General features: G+C 45.3%; 2 protein-coding genes across 3 annotated transcripts in view; one reads left to right on the forward strand and one right to left on the reverse strand.

The window, feature by feature from the left end:
• FSIP1 (fibrous sheath interacting protein 1) overlaps nucleotides 1-18,327 on the reverse strand; it is a 240,153-nt gene that overhangs the window by 22,162 nt on the left and 199,664 nt on the right. The window lies entirely within an intron of this gene.
• Nucleotides 851-17,811, forward strand: THBS1 (thrombospondin 1). Its single transcript, XM_012462525.2, has 22 exons — nucleotides 851-999; nucleotides 1,592-1,687; nucleotides 1,967-2,526; nucleotides 3,395-3,470; nucleotides 3,739-3,938; nucleotides 4,052-4,174; nucleotides 5,223-5,316; nucleotides 7,086-7,259; nucleotides 7,791-7,967; nucleotides 8,272-8,445; nucleotides 8,708-8,835; nucleotides 8,951-9,103; nucleotides 9,540-9,758; nucleotides 10,234-10,341; nucleotides 10,914-11,073; nucleotides 11,226-11,344; nucleotides 12,962-13,196; nucleotides 13,393-13,620; nucleotides 13,789-14,060; nucleotides 14,488-14,585; nucleotides 14,692-14,831; nucleotides 15,707-17,811. The coding sequence occupies exons 2-22, from the start codon at nucleotides 1,621-1,623 to the stop codon at nucleotides 15,712-15,714; spliced, it is 3,513 nt and encodes a 1,170-aa protein (XP_012317948.1). The 5' UTR covers nucleotides 851-999; nucleotides 1,592-1,620; the 3' UTR covers nucleotides 15,715-17,811.

Below are 18,327 nucleotides of genomic sequence, written 5' to 3' on the forward strand. Positions count from 1 at the left end.
AGCGGGCACAAAAACTGTTTTCCAAGACACACTTTCAATTTGGCTTGAGGAAACTGGATACGAGTAAGTTTCCTTAAAATTCGAGTAAAAAGCTGCTGTCCTCCTCGGGCCCCTTGATGAGAACACGCACACCGCCCCCAAGCGGCCGGCCGAGGGAGCGCCGCGGCAGCGGGAGAGGCGCCTCCGTGGGCCCCGGGCGGCCGCGGCAAGAAACCCAAGGCAGCGAAGGCGAGCGCCGCGCACGACGCCGCGCTCACCTCCCGCCGGGGCGGGCGTGCGGCCAGCCCAGGACGGGGGCTCGGGGGACGCGTGGTCCTCACCCCACCGGGACCGTGGAGGAGGGTCAGCGAGGGCCTGAGGGGCAGCTGCTTGAATTAATGGCTCTTTCGGGGTCCCCTGCGCCCCGTCGGCCCATTTTTCTTTTCACAAAACGGGCCCCGTGTCCCATGTACCCCTCTCAGCCCTCGCCCAGGCAGTCCGGGAGACGGGCTCGCCCGAAAGCCCCCGCCCCACCCCGCGGTCCCGGGGTGGTCGCCGCAGCCCAGTCCCTGCTCGGGATGCTCGCTGACCGCCCCGGGCCCGCATGGCGCAAGAGCGCGAGCGCCGAGCCCGTGCGCGCCAAGGCTGCGTGGGCGGGCACCGACTTTTCTGAGAAGTGCCAGTGCTCCCAAGCCCCGACCCCCGCCCCCTTCACTTTCTAGCTGGAAAGCTGCGCGCCAGGCAGCGGGGGGCGGAGAGAGGAGCCCAGACTGGCCCCCTCCCGCTTCCTGCCCGGCCGCCGCCCATTGGCCAGAGGAATCCCCAGGAATGCCAGAACCCCTTTAAAAGCGCGCGGCTCCTCCGCCTTGCCAGCCACTGCGCCCGAGCCGGCCTGCGAGTTCAGGGCTCCTGCCGCTCTCCCGGCGCTACCTCCACTCCGGACGCGCCGGTCATCCCCCGCCTCTGCAGCCCTCGCTGCCCTCGCCCCCGCTCCCGGCCGCCGCGCTCCGGTCCACACAGGTAAGTCGCCTCCGCCGAGGACCAAGGCCGCCCGGGCCACCTACCTGGAACGCTGAGGCTTCGGTCCCTCTGGTGGACCCCCGATCCCACACTCTTCCCCGCTCACCTGCCCCAGCCCGCCCCTCTCACCCGCTGGGGGACTTTTCAGGACAAAGCTCCAGAGCCATCCTCTCCAGCCTTGGGGTTCACAGACCACCTCATCAGGACACCCCAAGATTTCCTCACTAGTCCTCCTTAAACCTTTGTATCGGCAGTCCAGGAAAGTCTGTACTTTCCCGTGCCCTCCCTGCAACCACTACAGCTCTTGATCTGGTTCACCTTCGACTTCCCAGAAGCCCCCAAACTGTTGGTCTTGCGCCCCCCACACTTTAAAACCAGCATCTCTTTCCTCCACTACTCACTCTCACACTCACACTCACACATACACACACACTCTCTCTCTCTCTCTCAAGTAATCCTGTTGTCCTTCATTTCAGCAAACGCGGGATCAAACAGGGATGGCCCCAGCCCATGCCTAGCCCGGTTTCTTTTTCTGCCCACCCTCCCTGCCTAGCTGATCTCTGACCCTGGGCTCTTGTGCTTCCTGCTACAGGATCCCTGCTGGGCACCAACAGCTCCACCATGGGGCTGGCCTGGGGACTAGGCCTCCTGTTCCTGTTCCAAGTGTGTGGCACCAACCGCATTCCAGGTGAGTTTGTGTGGCAGCTTTAGGGGAAGGAGGGATGAGGATGAGGTGCTGGCTGCCCTAGGTGTGCCCCCTGACATGCTGTCCTCTCCCAGCTCCTTTTCTCTTGAGCCTGACTGGACATCAGGAGGCAGCTTCCCTCTGATCCTGGTGTTTATTCAGCTCTTTCAGTGGTTGCCAGGAGTTTCCACCCCAGCCCTTTCTCCCCACCCCTGAGGACTCAGCCCCCTACTGCTGGTCGCAGCCTAGAAAGCTCACAATGTGTTCTCTCCTGTCTAACAGAGTCTGGGGGAGACAACAGCGTGTTTGACATCTTTGAACTCACCGGGGCCGCCCGCAAGGGATCTGGGCGCCGACTGGTAAAGGGCCCTGACCCTTCCAGCCCAGCTTTCCGCATTGAGGATGCCAACCTGATACCCCCTGTGCCTGATGACAAGCTCCAAGACCTGGTGGACGCTGTGCGGGCAGAGAAGGGTTTCCTCCTTCTGGCCTCCCTGAGGCAGATGAAGAAGACCCGGGGCACGCTGCTGGCCCTGGAGCGGAAAGACCACTCTGGCCAGGTCTTCAGCGTGGTCTCCAATGGCAAGGCGGGCACTCTGGACCTCAGCCTGACCGTTCAAGGAAAGCAGCATGTGGTGTCTGTGGAAGAAGCTCTCCTGGCAACCGGCCAGTGGAAGAGCATCACCCTGTTTGTGCAGGAAGACAGGGCCCAGCTGTACATCGACTGTGAGAAGATGGAGAACGCTGAGCTGGACGTCCCCATCCAAAGCGTCTTCACCAGAGACCTGGCCAGCATCGCCAGACTCCGCATCGCAAAGGGGGGCGTCAATGACAATTTCCAGGTGAGGCTTCTTCTCTGAGCCCTGCTACATGGGATCATCTGCTAGACAGGTGACCTGCCAGGAGGGCTACAGGAAATCCTGAATGTAAACTAAAGCAGCAGTTCTCAGATTTTAGGCAGCATGAGCATCACCTGGAGGGCTTGTGAAAGCTCACACTGCTGCACCCCAGCCCCAGAGTTTGGGATTCTGTAAAACTGCAACTCGATTATAAGTACCATGTGATGCTGATGCTGGTGGTCTGGGAAGCACACTTTGAAAACGACTCAAGGAAACAAGAAATGGTTTTCCTTTAGCAGTCAGCCTGTTCAAACGTTAGATACTCCTTAAGCTCTTAAGAAAATAGCTTATTTCAAATGCATTCCCCCAATTTTAATCTTGTTTGAAATTTGATACTTTCTGTGGGCAGAATCAGTACCACTTTGCTATTGGAGTTCTCACGGGGATGCAGCCAGTCTCACACAAAAGGTTAAAATGGCAGTGAGTTCTTGCTGTTACAGCTTCTTCTGTGCTTTAACTTCTAGATCTTTGCAACTGTGGCTTTGAACTCCCACATTTAACTCTTTGACACTGGAAAGTGTCATTATATCTTCTGGGCTTAAGATCAGATTCCATTTCCTGTGTACCCAAGTAGACTGATAACTGAATTCTTTATAAAATACTCAAGACTTGGCAGAAGTCACAATTAAGATGTTGAAGTTGTTTGGCAATTTATGTTGGTGTGTTGTGTTGACACAGTGATCTTAAAACAGCTCTTTGAAGCTTTTAGAACGTCTGTTGTGTGCTTTTCCTAGCACAGAGACAGTCACCCCCAAACCCATCCCCACACCCTCTCAGCATTCTACATGTAACGTGTGTCCTCTGCCCACAGGGGGTGCTGCAGAACGTGAGGTTTGTCTTTGGAACCACACCAGAAGACATCCTCCGGAACAAAGGCTGCTCCAGCTGTGAGTACTCCTTTATCGTTAGGGCACATAGGGAGATCGGGGGAATTCCACTAAAAACAAGCGGAGGAATTTAGCAATAGTGGTTATACGTCAGTTACCCCCAGTAAGATCATTAAGCATACAAAAGTGACCTCAAGGGGTACTGTGCACACACACATACAACCCCTCTACCTTCATCCTTCACCCCAAATGAAATGTCTTATACCACTAAGAACTCAAGAGGCTGGTGGGTAAGAGTATCTCAAGTTTTCATTTTGTTTCTTGGCAGCTACCAATGTCCTCCTCACCCTTGACAACAACGTGGTGAATGGTTCCAGCCCTGCCATCCGCACAAACTACATTGGCCACAAGACAAAGGACCTGCAGGCCATCTGCGGCATCTCCTGTGATGAGCTGTCCAGCATGGTCCTGGAGCTCAGGGGCCTGCGCACCATTGTGACCACGCTGCAGGACAGCATCCGCAAAGTGGTCAGTGGCGTCTGCACCCAGCCCATTAGCATCAACTCTTGAAGGTTTATCACAGATGGTCCCCAGGTGACTGAAAATGGGGGTGGGCGCTAATGATATTCTCTCCCATTCAGACTGAAGAGAACAAAGAGTTGGCCAATGAGCTGAGGCGGCCTCCCCTATGCTATCACAACGGAGTTCAGTACAGAAATAACGAGGAATGGACGGTTGATAGCTGCACGGAGTGTCGCTGCCAGGTAAGGGGTCTTGACAAGCCAAAAGAAGAATCGACGGCTTTTGTTTGAAGCCACATCTCTGGGGAAGTACCCAAATCACCACAGAGATTCTTTTCATGTTTCATGGCCTAATACCAAAGTGGTTTTTTTTCCTTTAAGATGCAATTATGGCATCCATAAATTCTTCTTTAAACTCTCAGATGGTTTATCAAAGTATTAATTATACCCCAGGCTAATCATCTAAGAGAACGAATCTACTAAGACAACTGAATAATTTACCTACCTTAGTTCAAAGACTAAGTGTTGAATGTCAGGTAAATAAAACCTGATTGGAATATTCCCTTTTTTTCCCCCCAACCCTGCTTTATATTCAGCTTTGGCATAGGTTCTTCTGGTTAAGGACCAATTGTTTTTCAAATCACTTAGCCTTACACTGTTAGGATGTTACTGTCCACTTAGCTCAAATGGCACTGCCAGCTGGGTGTGTTTCACTCTAGCATCCCCCCATGCCAGTGGCCAGTGAGTTTGGGGGTTCACCTGGCTTATCAATTAATAGCAAAGTTATTTGTATTAAATACAAATCACAGATGACTGGTTTTGGGAACCAACTTCATTAAATTCCCATTCTTTTCCAATATAACATAGAGACAGATCATAGATCTATAGATGAGAAAAAATGCGTATAGATCTTCCTTCCTCCCCTCAAACGCATAATATAAAAATGTAAAAGTCCTGGCTAAATTTTCTGAGTTTGATTTCAGACATAGATTGGACACACGATGTCTGCTTGTTCCCCTTGTATAAATTCTTCGTACTATAACTTCCACCCTTGACTAACTAGCAATTAGAAAGAACTTTCCAACGAATGGAGTGAACATAAACTAGCACTAGAACTGTCTACAATGGTGGTGGCTGCAAATACAACCGACAGTTCGTCCACAAAATCATTCCACCAGAGCATTTACAGCCCTGACCATGTTTTGGCTTATAAAGGAAATGTTACAGGATGTAGACTTCTGTGTGCAACATGCTCAGCAGCCCGTTCCCCTCTCGCTCTCTTGCCCTGCAGAACTCTGTTACCATCTGCAAAAAGGTGTCCTGCCCCATCATGCCCTGCTCCAATGCCACAGTTCCTGATGGAGAATGCTGCCCTCGCTGTTGGCGTAAGTTCCTCAAATGGTTTAACTATTCTTCATTGACTAGGTCGGTTCTACGTACATCCTAGACGGCAACGCACAACACTGGAACCCCACCCCCATCTCCATCATGCTTTCATTCAGTTCTTGCCACAGCAGCTGGTTAACTGACAGCTTATCTGCTGTACAGAGCCAAAAACTCCATTATGGGTACATCGTAATTACCCATCTGGATTGCAGTAACGGCAGTGAACATCTTGGTACAGCTCATTAATTCTGATTTTTTGCTTTGAGGAAAACAGATGAATACGTGGCAGCAACAGATCTAAGTTGGCTGCTTTTAGAATGTGACCTTAGTAGCACAGAGTTAAGAAAAATCTGCTCACCAGAGATACTGACAGACTTACTGTGTGAACATTGGCCTGATGGGACCTGGAATTTTTTGCTCCTTTTATCTATAGGGATAAGAGGGCCTATGAGGATAACAGTAATTTGAGCTCCAGAGCACTAAAAGAAATAAGGCACAATACTGTTGCATGGCACCTTATCCCTGGCTTTTGTTACCAGTAAAATTAATGACTCTGCTGAGACAATATTTAATGTAGTAGGTACACATTATAAAAGTGATTCATCACAACTAAGATAAGGACGAAACGAAAACAGCACTTGCCCTTCACACACACACACACACACACACACACACACACACACCCTTGTCACAGCTCAGAATAACCCATTCCATCCAGGGATCATATTAGCGATATTGGCACTGTAATGATCATTTGTACATCTATTTCTGTTCCGCATTCACTTGAGATGTAAGTTAAAAGGAGATTTCTGAACCTGAATCAGGGACTACTAAGAAAATGTACAACTAATGACCAAAGAAAGCAAGTTCTTTGTCTTCTGTCTGATATAGCTGATGGGATTGTAGCCGTGGTGCCTGGGCAGATGGTAAACAAACATGTTGTCCTCTGATGACAGTATGTGCAGAGAAGGCCCCAAATGCTGGGGTGAGAGGAACAACAAACTGACTAACCTCATGGCCGAGTTGGAGCCAGAGCCAACAACAGCTCGGCTGCCTTCAAACTCATCTGTCAAACACATGGCGTGCGGCTCCCCTGACAGAAGTGATTCCTATAAGCTTCTCATACTTGCGCATTTTTGGAAGTGTGAGACTGGAAATGCCTACCCAGATCTCTCAAGTCAGTAAAGAAAAACTCATTTGCAATGCTGAGAGGAGAAAGGAAAAACAATGAATAGGAGAGCAAACACTGTGGGAAGCCTCAGCTGTACTGAGCCAGGCAAAGCATCTGATTACCCCACTGCTGCACACATCACGACCTGGGATAAACCCCTGGGCTGCTGGCCTAAGAAATATGCTGCTTTTCATCCTGTATAACTGAAACTTTGTACCCTCTCATATTATGTTCTAGAGAGCTCATGTACAGCAGTATTATTGACTATGGTCAATAATACTGGATTGTATGCTTGAAACTTGCTAAGAGAATACATCTTAAGACATCACCCAAAAAAAGGAACTGTAAGATAATAGAGATATGTTAACTAGCTTGACAATGGTGATCACTATATATATATACATATATATACACACACACATCACATTATACACCTTAAATGTAGCTAATATTTGTCAATCATACCACAGTAAAGCTATAAAGAAAGAAATATATTGCTTTTCACCCTCTGGCGAGTGGAGGGCCCTGAACAGAGCCCTCTAAAGAACAGCTGGTCCTAATCATCATGTACCTAGTGAACCTCTGCTTCCCCTGCAGCCAGCGACTCTGCAGACGATGGCTGGTCTCCATGGTCAGAGTGGACCTCCTGTTCTACGACCTGTGGCAATGGAATTCAGCAGCGTGGCCGTTCCTGCGATAGCCTCAACAACCGATGTGAGGGTTCCTCAGTCCAGACACGGACCTGCCACATTCAGGAGTGTGACAAGAGATGTAAGCATCTTAGGCTCTGAGGGACATGGAGAACTGACCTGTCCTTGTTGTCATCACCAAGGGCAGCACCACAGCATGGACATTAAGAACACAGGTTCTAGGACCTCTGGATCTCAATCCCACCTGCTTAGCTGTGCACTCTTGAGCACAACTTACCCTCTCTGAGGCTCTTTCCTCATTTGCAACTTGGAGATAACAATAGTTGTTGATAAGTTTATCTTAAGCATTTTATTTAGATACTGCATTTTAAAAAAATGCTTATAGATCAGTTAGCACTGAGTTTGGTTCATGGTAAGCACCCTGTAAATGTTAGGATATTAACAGCAACCCATTAAAACAGCTAACTTATCCATTCTCTGGTAGAAAACGTTCCATGTTGACATTTGGGCATGTGGCCAGGAGCCAATTTCTACACTGGGTTTAGTCGCCATTGATCGTATCCTGGAAATATTTCTGTGTGCTCCTGATGAGGGCCTCTGTTTAGCTATCTCTAAGCCAAAACCATTTGTGACCATCAGCTTTGTACTTTAGTTAAACAGGATGGTGGCTGGAGCCACTGGTCCCCATGGTCATCGTGTTCTGTGACATGTGGTGATGGTGTGATCACAAGGATCCGGCTCTGCAACTCTCCCAGCCCCCAGATGAACGGGAAGCCCTGTGAAGGCGAAGCTCGGGAGACCAAAGCCTGCAAGAAAGATGCCTGCCCCAGTAAGTGTGAGCTCCGCTGCAAGGTTGAGCATGGGCAGCAGCTCTCCCCAGCTGGCCGCCTGGCATCTGTAGCCTCCAGTTCAGTGGGTCATAAAGCGGGAAGGTTACCTACTAGAGAAACAAACAGAAGCAAAGTCCTGCATGCTCAGCAACTTCTTTTAATGAAAAACAAACTCACCTCTTCCCAGGCATTCTTTCCACGTGCCAGAGGAGCAGAGGTTTCTTGAACGGGCTTAGGAGTCTATGACAGGGGAGGCATTTGAAAGTTGATCTTAACTGTTGCCTGTGGTTCATTTTCTTACAGTCAATGGAGGCTGGGGTCCTTGGTCACCATGGGACATCTGTTCTGTCACCTGTGGAGGAGGGGTACAGAAACGTAGCCGGCTCTGCAACAACCCCACACCCCAGTTTGGAGGCAAGGACTGCGTTGGTGATGTGACCGAAAACCAGATCTGCAACAAACAGGACTGTCCAATTGGTGAGCCACGCAGCCCAGGATGAGATCACCTAGCAGCTTGCTGTTTTACTGAATGCTGCAGTCAGCATTCCAGGAGATTCCGGCTTTAGTTAGTCCTGAGTGGTTTGATTGCTCTAAGATGCAGGTGAACAACATAATCCCAACAAAGTTATCGGTCACCTATACCCTATGATATCTTACACAGTGTTAAGTGCTCAGTGTGGCAGTAACAGCAGCTTAGACCAACCATTCACTGTGCCTGTCTTCTCTCTCCTTGTCTCAGATGGATGCCTGTCCAATCCCTGCTTTGCCGGTGTGAAGTGTACCAGCTACCCTGATGGCAGCTGGAAATGTGGTGCTTGTCCCCCTGGTTACAGTGGAAATGGCATCCAGTGCAGAGACGTTGATGAGGTGAGGAACTGATGGGGCTCTGAGTTTCTGGATCTAGAAAAGCAGCTGACCTGTGGAGTCACTTCTTTATGGCAGTGACTTCTAAACATGAAGCACGCTCTTATTTCCTTCATAGTGCAAAGAAGTGCCTGACGCCTGCTTCAACCACAACGGGGAGCACAGGTGTAAGAACACGGACCCCGGCTACAACTGCCTGCCCTGCCCCCCGCGGTTCACCGGCTCACAGCCCTTCGGCCAGGGTGTCGAACATGCCGCAGCCAACAAGCAGGTACAGTCAACTAGACTAGCAGACCAGAGGAGAGGAGAGCTGTCCTTGACCGAAACACCTAGGAGAGAGAGGAGTAGAATTTCATACCCTTCACCAAATAATAGAGCGAGGAGATGAATATACAGTCTAGTTTTAGAAATGTGACTAGAAAATCCATGGTAAATGCTGCTGGGGAACAACAGTCTACCGTATTTAAAAATGCTGCCCTGAGAAGATGGGCTTTTAAATGCCTAGGTGCTGAGCAAATTCAAGAAAAGTAAACATCAAGCAAAGTTTGCTTATAGCCTCAGGGAGAATGGGGAGGGGCAGAGGTAACCCACACTCTTCCAAATGGAGCCTCTGTCTACTCAGAGATGACAGGAATCTAGACTCTTGTTTCCATGATATCTGGGGATTCCCGAAAGCTCTGTGTAACAGCAGGATGGTGTACCCTCAGGTGTGCAAGCCTCGTAACCCCTGCACGGATGGGACCCACGACTGCAACAAGAACGCCAAGTGCAACTACCTGGGCCACTATAGTGACCCCATGTACCGCTGCGAGTGCAAGCCTGGGTACGCTGGCAATGGCATCATCTGCGGGGAGGACACAGATCTGGACGGCTGGCCCAATGAGAACCTGGTGTGTGTGGCCAATGCGACTTACCACTGCAAAAAGGTAAGAGCCAGGTCCCTTGACAGCCCATCACCTTATCGAAACACAGGCTAAGGAATTTTAGATACTTAACGTTTGGACATGAAACTGAAAGATTAAATCTCCCAAAGGTAGAGAGGCACTAATTCCTGTTAAAATTAAGTCACTTGGTGCCAAAAACATGAACAGAACTAGCTCTCTGGGCAGCTGTGTTCCATAGTCAACTCTTCCGTCCAAAACAAGTTCAGTACTCTATCCAGATACCAGCAGAGCATGACTTGTGTTCACAGCATCTGTAAATCCTAGCGCACTGACACAAATTCTGTATGTGTATCTCCGAAGAAAAGTTTTATTTTTTTGTCTTCCCATAAAAAACATACGCTGTTACTGAGCCGAATTCTGTTCTTCTTCTGTTTGGAATTCCAGGTACACACCTTCATGCATGAACTGAGCAAGGGGAACGTAACTGTAGCACTGACATACGTCTTCTCTTTCCTAGGATAATTGCCCCAACCTCCCCAACTCAGGGCAGGAAGACTATGACAAGGATGGAATTGGTGATGCCTGTGATGATGACGATGACAATGATAAAATTCCAGATGACAGGGTAAAAACAATTTTCCATCCCTCTTTCGTCTTTTCAATTCGGCAATAGCCAGAAACACTTTAGGATTCAAGGAAATGACATGGCTATAGCAAAAAATATACCAAATCAATACACAGGACAATTAGAAATATTCCTTGTGTTTCAGTAGTTTAAGGCCGTAGATGTTGCCAAGAGAATTTTTAAACAAGGGTTTTGTTTTTCATCAGACCCTTTTTTCTCTGCACCTCAGAATTTACAATGCATAAACAAATGACACTTTGTTCCCTAGATTCATTGCAAATGTCATATCGAAATCACAGTAAAAAATTGACTTTGGGCATGCTAGCAACTGAGATGATGGGATTATATTCTACATCTCACTAACTCCTAACCCACAGGGATCCTTTTTTTTTACTATGTCCTTTTAACTTTCGTAGTGATCATTTTACAGTGAGTACTCAATTAGCCTGTCCACTAAGCAGAAAGTAATTATTGCAGAGTTTTGCAGTTGTAGACATACTATGCACGTGGCTTGAGGCTTGAGCTGTTTTCAAGGCCAACATTATTAAGTACGCCGTTTCTTCTCTTTGCAGGACAACTGTCCATTCCATTACAACCCAGCCCAGTATGACTACGACAGAGATGACGTGGGAGACCGCTGTGACAACTGCCCTTACAACCACAACCCAGATCAGGCAGACACAGACAACAACGGGGAAGGAGACGCCTGTGCTGCGGACATTGATGGGGATGGTAAGGAGCTGCCTGATCAGCGGGCCCGCGGGAGACGAGGACATGCATAGCTTTCCACTGACTTCTGCCGAGTCCTGGTCATTAATACACATTTGGGCAGAAACATCCAAGGCTGGAGAGCCTACCTCTTATTTGTCCCTTGTCCTCTTCAGGCATCCTCAATGAACGGGACAACTGCCAGTACGTCTACAATGTGGACCAGAGGGACACTGACATGGATGGGGTTGGAGATCAGTGTGACAACTGCCCCTTGGAACACAATCCAGATCAGGTAGGTGGACTCCTTTCAGAGTCTTTCAGTAAAGTGTTGGAATATCCCTTTCACGGCCTTTGAAAAATGAGCTTGATAGAGTTCAAACACTTTCATTACCATGGCCCTCTGGGTTCTCATAGCCAACTGCAGTATGTTCGTGTAAATTGCCTGAAGTGAGCTCCCTGCCCAGAGTCTCACAGATCTTTATAACTTCTGTCTTGTCTTCTACAAGAAGGGCTGTTTGACTTGCTCAGCATGGTCTACCACTGTTAAGATAAATTATACGAAGCAGAGATCTGTGACTGACAACTGTTCAACAGTATTAATCCGTAAGAGATGGGAAAATAAATTATGCATAAGCAAAATAACCATCTTCATGGCTAATGATGTAATCTAGCTATAAGAAAATCATCAAACTAAGGATATGTCCAAAACCTGGAGAAACCTCATTTCTTTGTCATTCTTCAAAAGTTTCTGCCGTTACCAACATTCTTTACCCATGCTAAGGAGTGCTACGTATCAGCATTACCCAGAACAGGCTCTCTGTCCGAAAGTATTTCTTTTTTTTATGTAATTGCCTATCATTTTCTAGGGATAAAAGTTAAGGCCTTTTTCCCCCTAAAATGAATTGTTCTGGAAGCTTAGAAACCAGCTTTGTTTAAATGGTAAAGTTTTATAAGATTAAAGAAATGAGGAAAACCAGCTTCTCCCTCCTAAGATTTGCTCCTGTGAAGTCTTTTCAAGCAAAAAGCAATAGGATGAATGGCTCTGGGGCCATCAGAGAAAGGCCTGAATGATCTGGATTAGCTCTGCTGATCAAATGGTTTGAGAATCATTTATTTTGAGTTCGAAACTTACCATAAATTAAACTTCAATGTAACCTCATTGGATGAGTTTTTGGTTCCTCAGATTAAATAAATTTTACAACAAAACTCAAGCATGCTGTAAAAATCGTATAAGCAAGGACCATAAATACTGGCAAGAAAAATTCCAGTTTGTATATAAACGGTCCCTAAGCATCCCATGCATACTGAATAAAGTACTCTGAGAAAAACTGTTTTGGAAAAATTTATAATTTAACTTTACCTGAGCCTACAGTTGACAGTCCTTATAGATTAGCTATATGAAATCAAATGCCTACAAGAAAAAGCCAAAATCATCGATCCCTGTCATACATGTTACCCAGACATTATACAACAGAGAGCAGTGGTCTGTTTCCATCTTTTCACGACTGACAAGTTGACATGTCAACAGTTTTACAACTCAAACCTTCTAAGGAAATTCTCTGGTAAAGTATCCAGAAAATTTCATTTAACGTTAAGATGTAAACAGTTAACATTTTATCTCATCCTTAGCAATTAAATAACTCTATTTATTTAGAAAGTTTTGTATTTAAAAATTTTTTATTTATCCCTTCTCAGATTTTTATAAGAAAACAAGGATAAAGGAAAAAAAAAAAACTTTTAAAATGTAATTGCTAATATAGCTATTTTTCTACAGGAGTATATAAATAGGCATGAAACCCCACTGGCCATATCAAACAATGGAGAATTTTCCCTGTTGTGGGGGCATAAGTTACCTTTAACATGAATGGTTTATACTGTAATTTACCCTCCATTTACTTCTCTCTTTCAGCTGGACTCTGACTCAGACCGCATTGGAGATACCTGTGACAACAATCAGGATATTGATGAAGATGGCCACCAGAACAATCTGGACAACTGTCCCTATGTGCCCAATGCCAACCAGGCTGACCACGATAAAGATGGCAAGGGAGATGCCTGTGACCATGATGATGACAATGATGGCATTCCTGATGACAGGGATAACTGCAGACTCGTGCCCAATCCTGACCAGAAGGACTCTGATGGTGAGTCAGGGGAGCCACTTTCTAAGAGAATGACCGCTGGCATGGCTGTCTAGATGGAGGAAGTGAAAGCAAGGCTCAAAGCATTTGAGAGGATGAAGGGACCAAATGCCAACTTTGACAAGATAGTGACATTTCTGACACCAGTAAAATAACAGCACTTAAGAATTTTGCTGAGCTCCTGCTTTTTTGACCTTAGGTGATGGTCGAGGTGATGCTTGCAAAGATGATTTTGACCATGACAGTGTGCCAGACATCGATGACATCTGTCCTGAGAATGTTGACATCAGTGAGACCGATTTCCGCCGATTCCAGATGATTCCTCTGGATCCCAAAGGGACATCCCAGAATGACCCTAACTGGGTTGTACGCCATCAGGGTAAAGAACTTGTCCAGACTGTCAACTGTGATCCTGGACTCGCTGTAGGTGAGTAGTGAGTTCTTAGATCAAAAGGCTGATGCATACATGGAAAGAAAACAAATATAAAACCTGGCAATTGTACCTATCCCTGTGGGTGCTGAGGCTGTATGGGAACATGATGGAGAACCTTCTGAAAGCTGCAGGTTTTAACCTCGCTCTGGGCTCATCTTCCAGGTTATGACGAGTTTAATGCTGTGGACTTCAGTGGCACCTTCTTCATCAACACGGAAAGGGATGATGACTATGCTGGTTTTGTCTTTGGCTACCAGTCCAGCAGCCGCTTCTATGTTGTGATGTGGAAGCAAGTCACCCAGTCCTACTGGGACACCAACCCCACGAGGGCTCAGGGATACTCGGGCCTTTCTGTGAAAGTTGTGAACTCCACGACAGGGCCTGGTGAGCACCTGCGGAATGCCCTCTGGCACACAGGAAACACCCCTGGCCAGGTAAGAAGCCACACGCTGCAAAAGAGGGAGAGTTGATGGGTGCTTGACAAGCACTGAGACGCTGTGCTTTGACCAAGACTCCGATCAGGGATCCTTCGAGAGTTCCCAGCATCACCAGCTTCAGCATTAAGCTCTGCTTTGTGAAAACATAATCATGTTGAAAAGGGAGCTTGACCGAGAGTTGCCCCACAAATCCTAAGGTGCCTTCAGCCTTTTCAAACAAAAAACTCCTTCCCTCCTCTCTCTCTGCTTTATGTGTGCACTCAGTGGCACACAACAAATACAAGAGGACTTGGAAAAATTCTACATTGCAGCCCTCTCGTTTAGATCAACTGGGTACCTTTCAAGCACTGTTTCTTATAGAATGAAATAGAAATCTTTTCCTGAAGGAGCTGTGTTTCACCCTTTCCTTTTTCTTTTCCTTCAGGTGCGCACCCTGTGGCATGACCCTCGTCACATAGGCTGGAAAGATTTCACCGCCTACAGATGGCGTCTCAGCCACAGGCCAAAGACAGGTTTCATTAGGTAAGATAGCACTGATTAAATTCCACTTACAGTCACACTGATGGACAAACAGACAAAAAGTATTCAATAGCAGTGTCACTAAACAAGATTTTTTTTTTCCCTGCAGAGTGGTGATGTATGAAGGGAAGAAAATCATGGCTGACTCGGGACCCATCTATGATAAAACCTATGCTGGTGGTAGACTAGGGTTGTTTGTCTTCTCTCAAGAAATGGTGTTCTTCTCCGACCTGAAATATGAATGTAGAGGTAGGCGGAACATTACCCTGAATGTACAATGAACATCTCTAATTCAGACTAATAGTCAAGGATGACAATTATGGGGGAGATCACATTAAAGGCTATTTTGGAGACAGGGTTATTTCTGTTTTACTTTTGAGGACATGAGGACAAAAACAGAATAATGCCTAAGCACTGGGGCTTATGAGTTCCTGAGGCCTTAGTAACAATATTAGTTTGCTTAGCAATCTCTGCGCTCCTCATACACAGTGCAGACGTTAGCTACAAAAAAGCTCCTATACAATTCGGACTTCATCAATAATACTGTTCTTTACAACTATGTATTTATAGATCTTACACAGTGCTTAACGTTTTATTCATGCCATCACAGCACGAGTTATCTTTCACAACTTTTCCCTGCATACAAAGAAGGAAGAGGAATGTTGCTTTCATATCGGCATGTTAAATTAATGTTCATTATTAAACTTAGCTTTATTTTCTCCATTCTTTTTTACTCAGTGATTAAGTACTTAATGTATATTTACTGGGCCTAAAAGATCAATTAGAGTAGAGAAAGATGGTTGATTTTACTCAAAAAATATCTCAATTATTAATATAATTTTTGAGTCTGAATTTCTAAAATAAGATTCCCTAAACTTTTAACATTGAAAGCCTTGGAAAGCATGATACACGTTCTGGAAGGTCACACTGTGTCAGTCTCCTGGCATCAGTGCCAGCTAATATAATTAAATGCTAATGTGTTTAAACAATCTTAAATTAGGCTTTTGACATTAGAAAAGTAGAGCTAGTCCTAGGTGCTTAATTTATTAACTGATACTAAGATGCCTATGCCTTTATGAATTAGTTTTCATTTGTATATTTATATGTGTTTATTTATTTAACAGATTCCTAATCATCAAATTGTTGATTGAAAGACTGATCATAAACCAATGCTGGTATTGCACCTTCTGGAACCATGGGCTTGAGAAACCCCCAGGATCACTTCTCCTTGCCTTCCTTTTTTCTCTGCTTGCATCAGTGTGGACTCCTAGAACATGCGACCTGCCTCAAGAAAATGCAGTTTTCAAAAACAGTCTCAGCATTTAGCCTCCAAAGAATGAGAAGACATCTTCCAAGCATATAAACAATTGTTTTGGTTTCCTTTGAAAAAGCATCTACTTGCTTCAGTTGGGAAGGTGCCCATTCCACTCTGCCTTTGTCACACAGCAGGGTGCTACTGTGGGGCCATCTCTGAGCAGTGGACTCAAAAGCATTTTCAAGCATGTCAGAGAAGGGAGGACTCACTAGAATTAGCAAACAAAACCACCCTGACATCCTCCTTCAGGAACACGGGGAGCAGAGGCCAAAGCACTAAGGGGAAGGCGCATACCCAAGACAATTGTATGAAGAAAATATGGAGGAACTGTTACATGTTTGGTACTAAGTCATTTTCAGGGGATTGAAAGACTATTGCTGGATTTCATGATGCTGACTGGTGTTAGCTGATTAACCCATGTAAATAGGCACTTACATAGAAGCAGGAAGGGGAGAGAAAGACTAGCTTCTGGACTTCCTCCCTGATCCCCACCCCTTACGTATCACCTGCAGTGGCCAGAATTAGGAAATGAGAATGAGACCGGTGTAAGACAGTGCTGGCTGCCATTGCCTGGTCACATTGAAATTAGTGGTTTAATTCCGGTTGTAGCTTGTGTAGATATAGCAGGAAAATAGGAAAACCTACCATCTCAGTGAGCACCAGCTGCCTCCCAACGGAGGGGCAGCCATGCTTATATTTTTATGGTTACAAAGGCACAAAATTATTATCAACCTATCTAAAACATTCCTTTTCTCTTCTGAATTATCATGGAGTTTTCCAATTCTCTCTTTTGGAGTGTAGATTTTTTTTTTTTTACAAATGCTTTAATGATGTAAAATATTTATTTTTTACTTATTCTGGAAGATCTGGCTGAAGGATTATTCATGGAACAGGAAGAAGCGTAAGGACTATCCATGTCATCTTTGTTGAGAGTCTTCGTGACTGTAAGATTGTAAATACAGATTATTTATTAACTCTGTTCTGCCTGGAATTTAGGCTTCATATGGAAAGGGTTTGAGAGCAAGTAGCTGAGATTTATCAGCAAATCTCTTGCAAGAAAGACACAAGGAAAATCAGCCTAACGAGCTGCTCTTCCCCTTATGCTCAGAGTGGATGCTATGGGATTCTTTTCTTCTTTGTTTTGTCTTTTCAAGGGGAATTATTCATTATCCATTTGCAAATGTTCTGCATTGCAAGCCATGAGGTCTTCGATACTGTTTTACCCCATCCCATGTGCCTATTTCCAGGGAGAAGGAAAGCATATACACTTCTTTCTTTCATTTTTCCAAAAGAGAAAAAAAATGACAAAGGTGAAACTTACATACAAATATTACCTCATTTGTTGTGTGACTGAGTAAAGAATTTTTGGATCAAGAAGAAAGAGTTTAAGTGTCTAACAAACTTAAAGCTACTGTAGGACCTAAAAAGTCAATGTTGTACATAGTATGAAAGTTCTGCAGAGAAGTATTCCCAATAAGGAAATAGCATTGGAATGTTAAATACAGTTTCTGAAAGTTACGTTTTTTTTTTTCTATCATCTTGTATACCATTGCTTTATTTTTATAAATTATTTTCTCATTGCCATTGGAATAGATATCTCAGATTGTGTAGATACGCTATTTAAATAATTTATCAGGAAATACTGCCTGTAGAGTTAGTATTTCTATTTTTATATAATGTTTGCACACTGAATTGAAGAGTTGTTGGTTTTTTTCTTTTTTTGTTTTGTTTTGATTTGTTTTTTTTGCTTTTGACCTGCCCCCATTTTTACTATTTGCCAATACCTTTTTCTAGGAATGTGCTTTTTTTGTACACATTTTTATCCATTTTACATTCTAAAGCAGTGTAAGTTGTATATTACCGTTTCTTATGTACAAGGAACAACAATAAATCATATGGAAATTTATATTTATACTTACTGTATCTGTGCTTATTTGTTCCCTACTGGCTTTATGTCACAAGGTATGGGTAAATGCCACTCATAAACCAATATAGCATACACGAAAAGAAATTACAGTAAATCACACAAACATTCACACTTTGTATGTGATTTAGAAAGACTGAGTTGCTCAGGCCTAGGCTTAGAATTTGCTGGGTTTGTGGAATAAAAGGACAAAATGATACATTAGCTTACCACATCAGAAACGTATAAAAGAGAAATTATCCCTAAGTCAAGGGACCCAAAAAAATAAAATTTCATATTAATGTCATTAGATGTCATCTATTGAATCCTTTTCAAAGTACAGTTCTGTTTCTAAAGAGAAGAATGAAAACAAAGGGAAAAACACTGAAGCACACTCGACTCTCGCAGCTACATTTTCTGACCCATGAATGATAGCACTGGGTGGGCAACACGGTTGCATGTTGTGGAGACGCTTCAGAAGTCCACGTGTATGAGGGAGGAGTTGTCCTTGCAACGGTGAGCCAAGC

The sequence above is a fragment of the Aotus nancymaae genome, unplaced genomic scaffold, assembly GCF_030222135.1.
Source record: "Aotus nancymaae isolate 86718 unplaced genomic scaffold, 86718_ANA_hifiasm-v0.15.2.pri h1tg000011l, whole genome shotgun sequence".
In the NCBI taxonomy this organism is placed as follows: Eukaryota; Metazoa; Chordata; class Mammalia; order Primates; family Aotidae; genus Aotus; species Aotus nancymaae.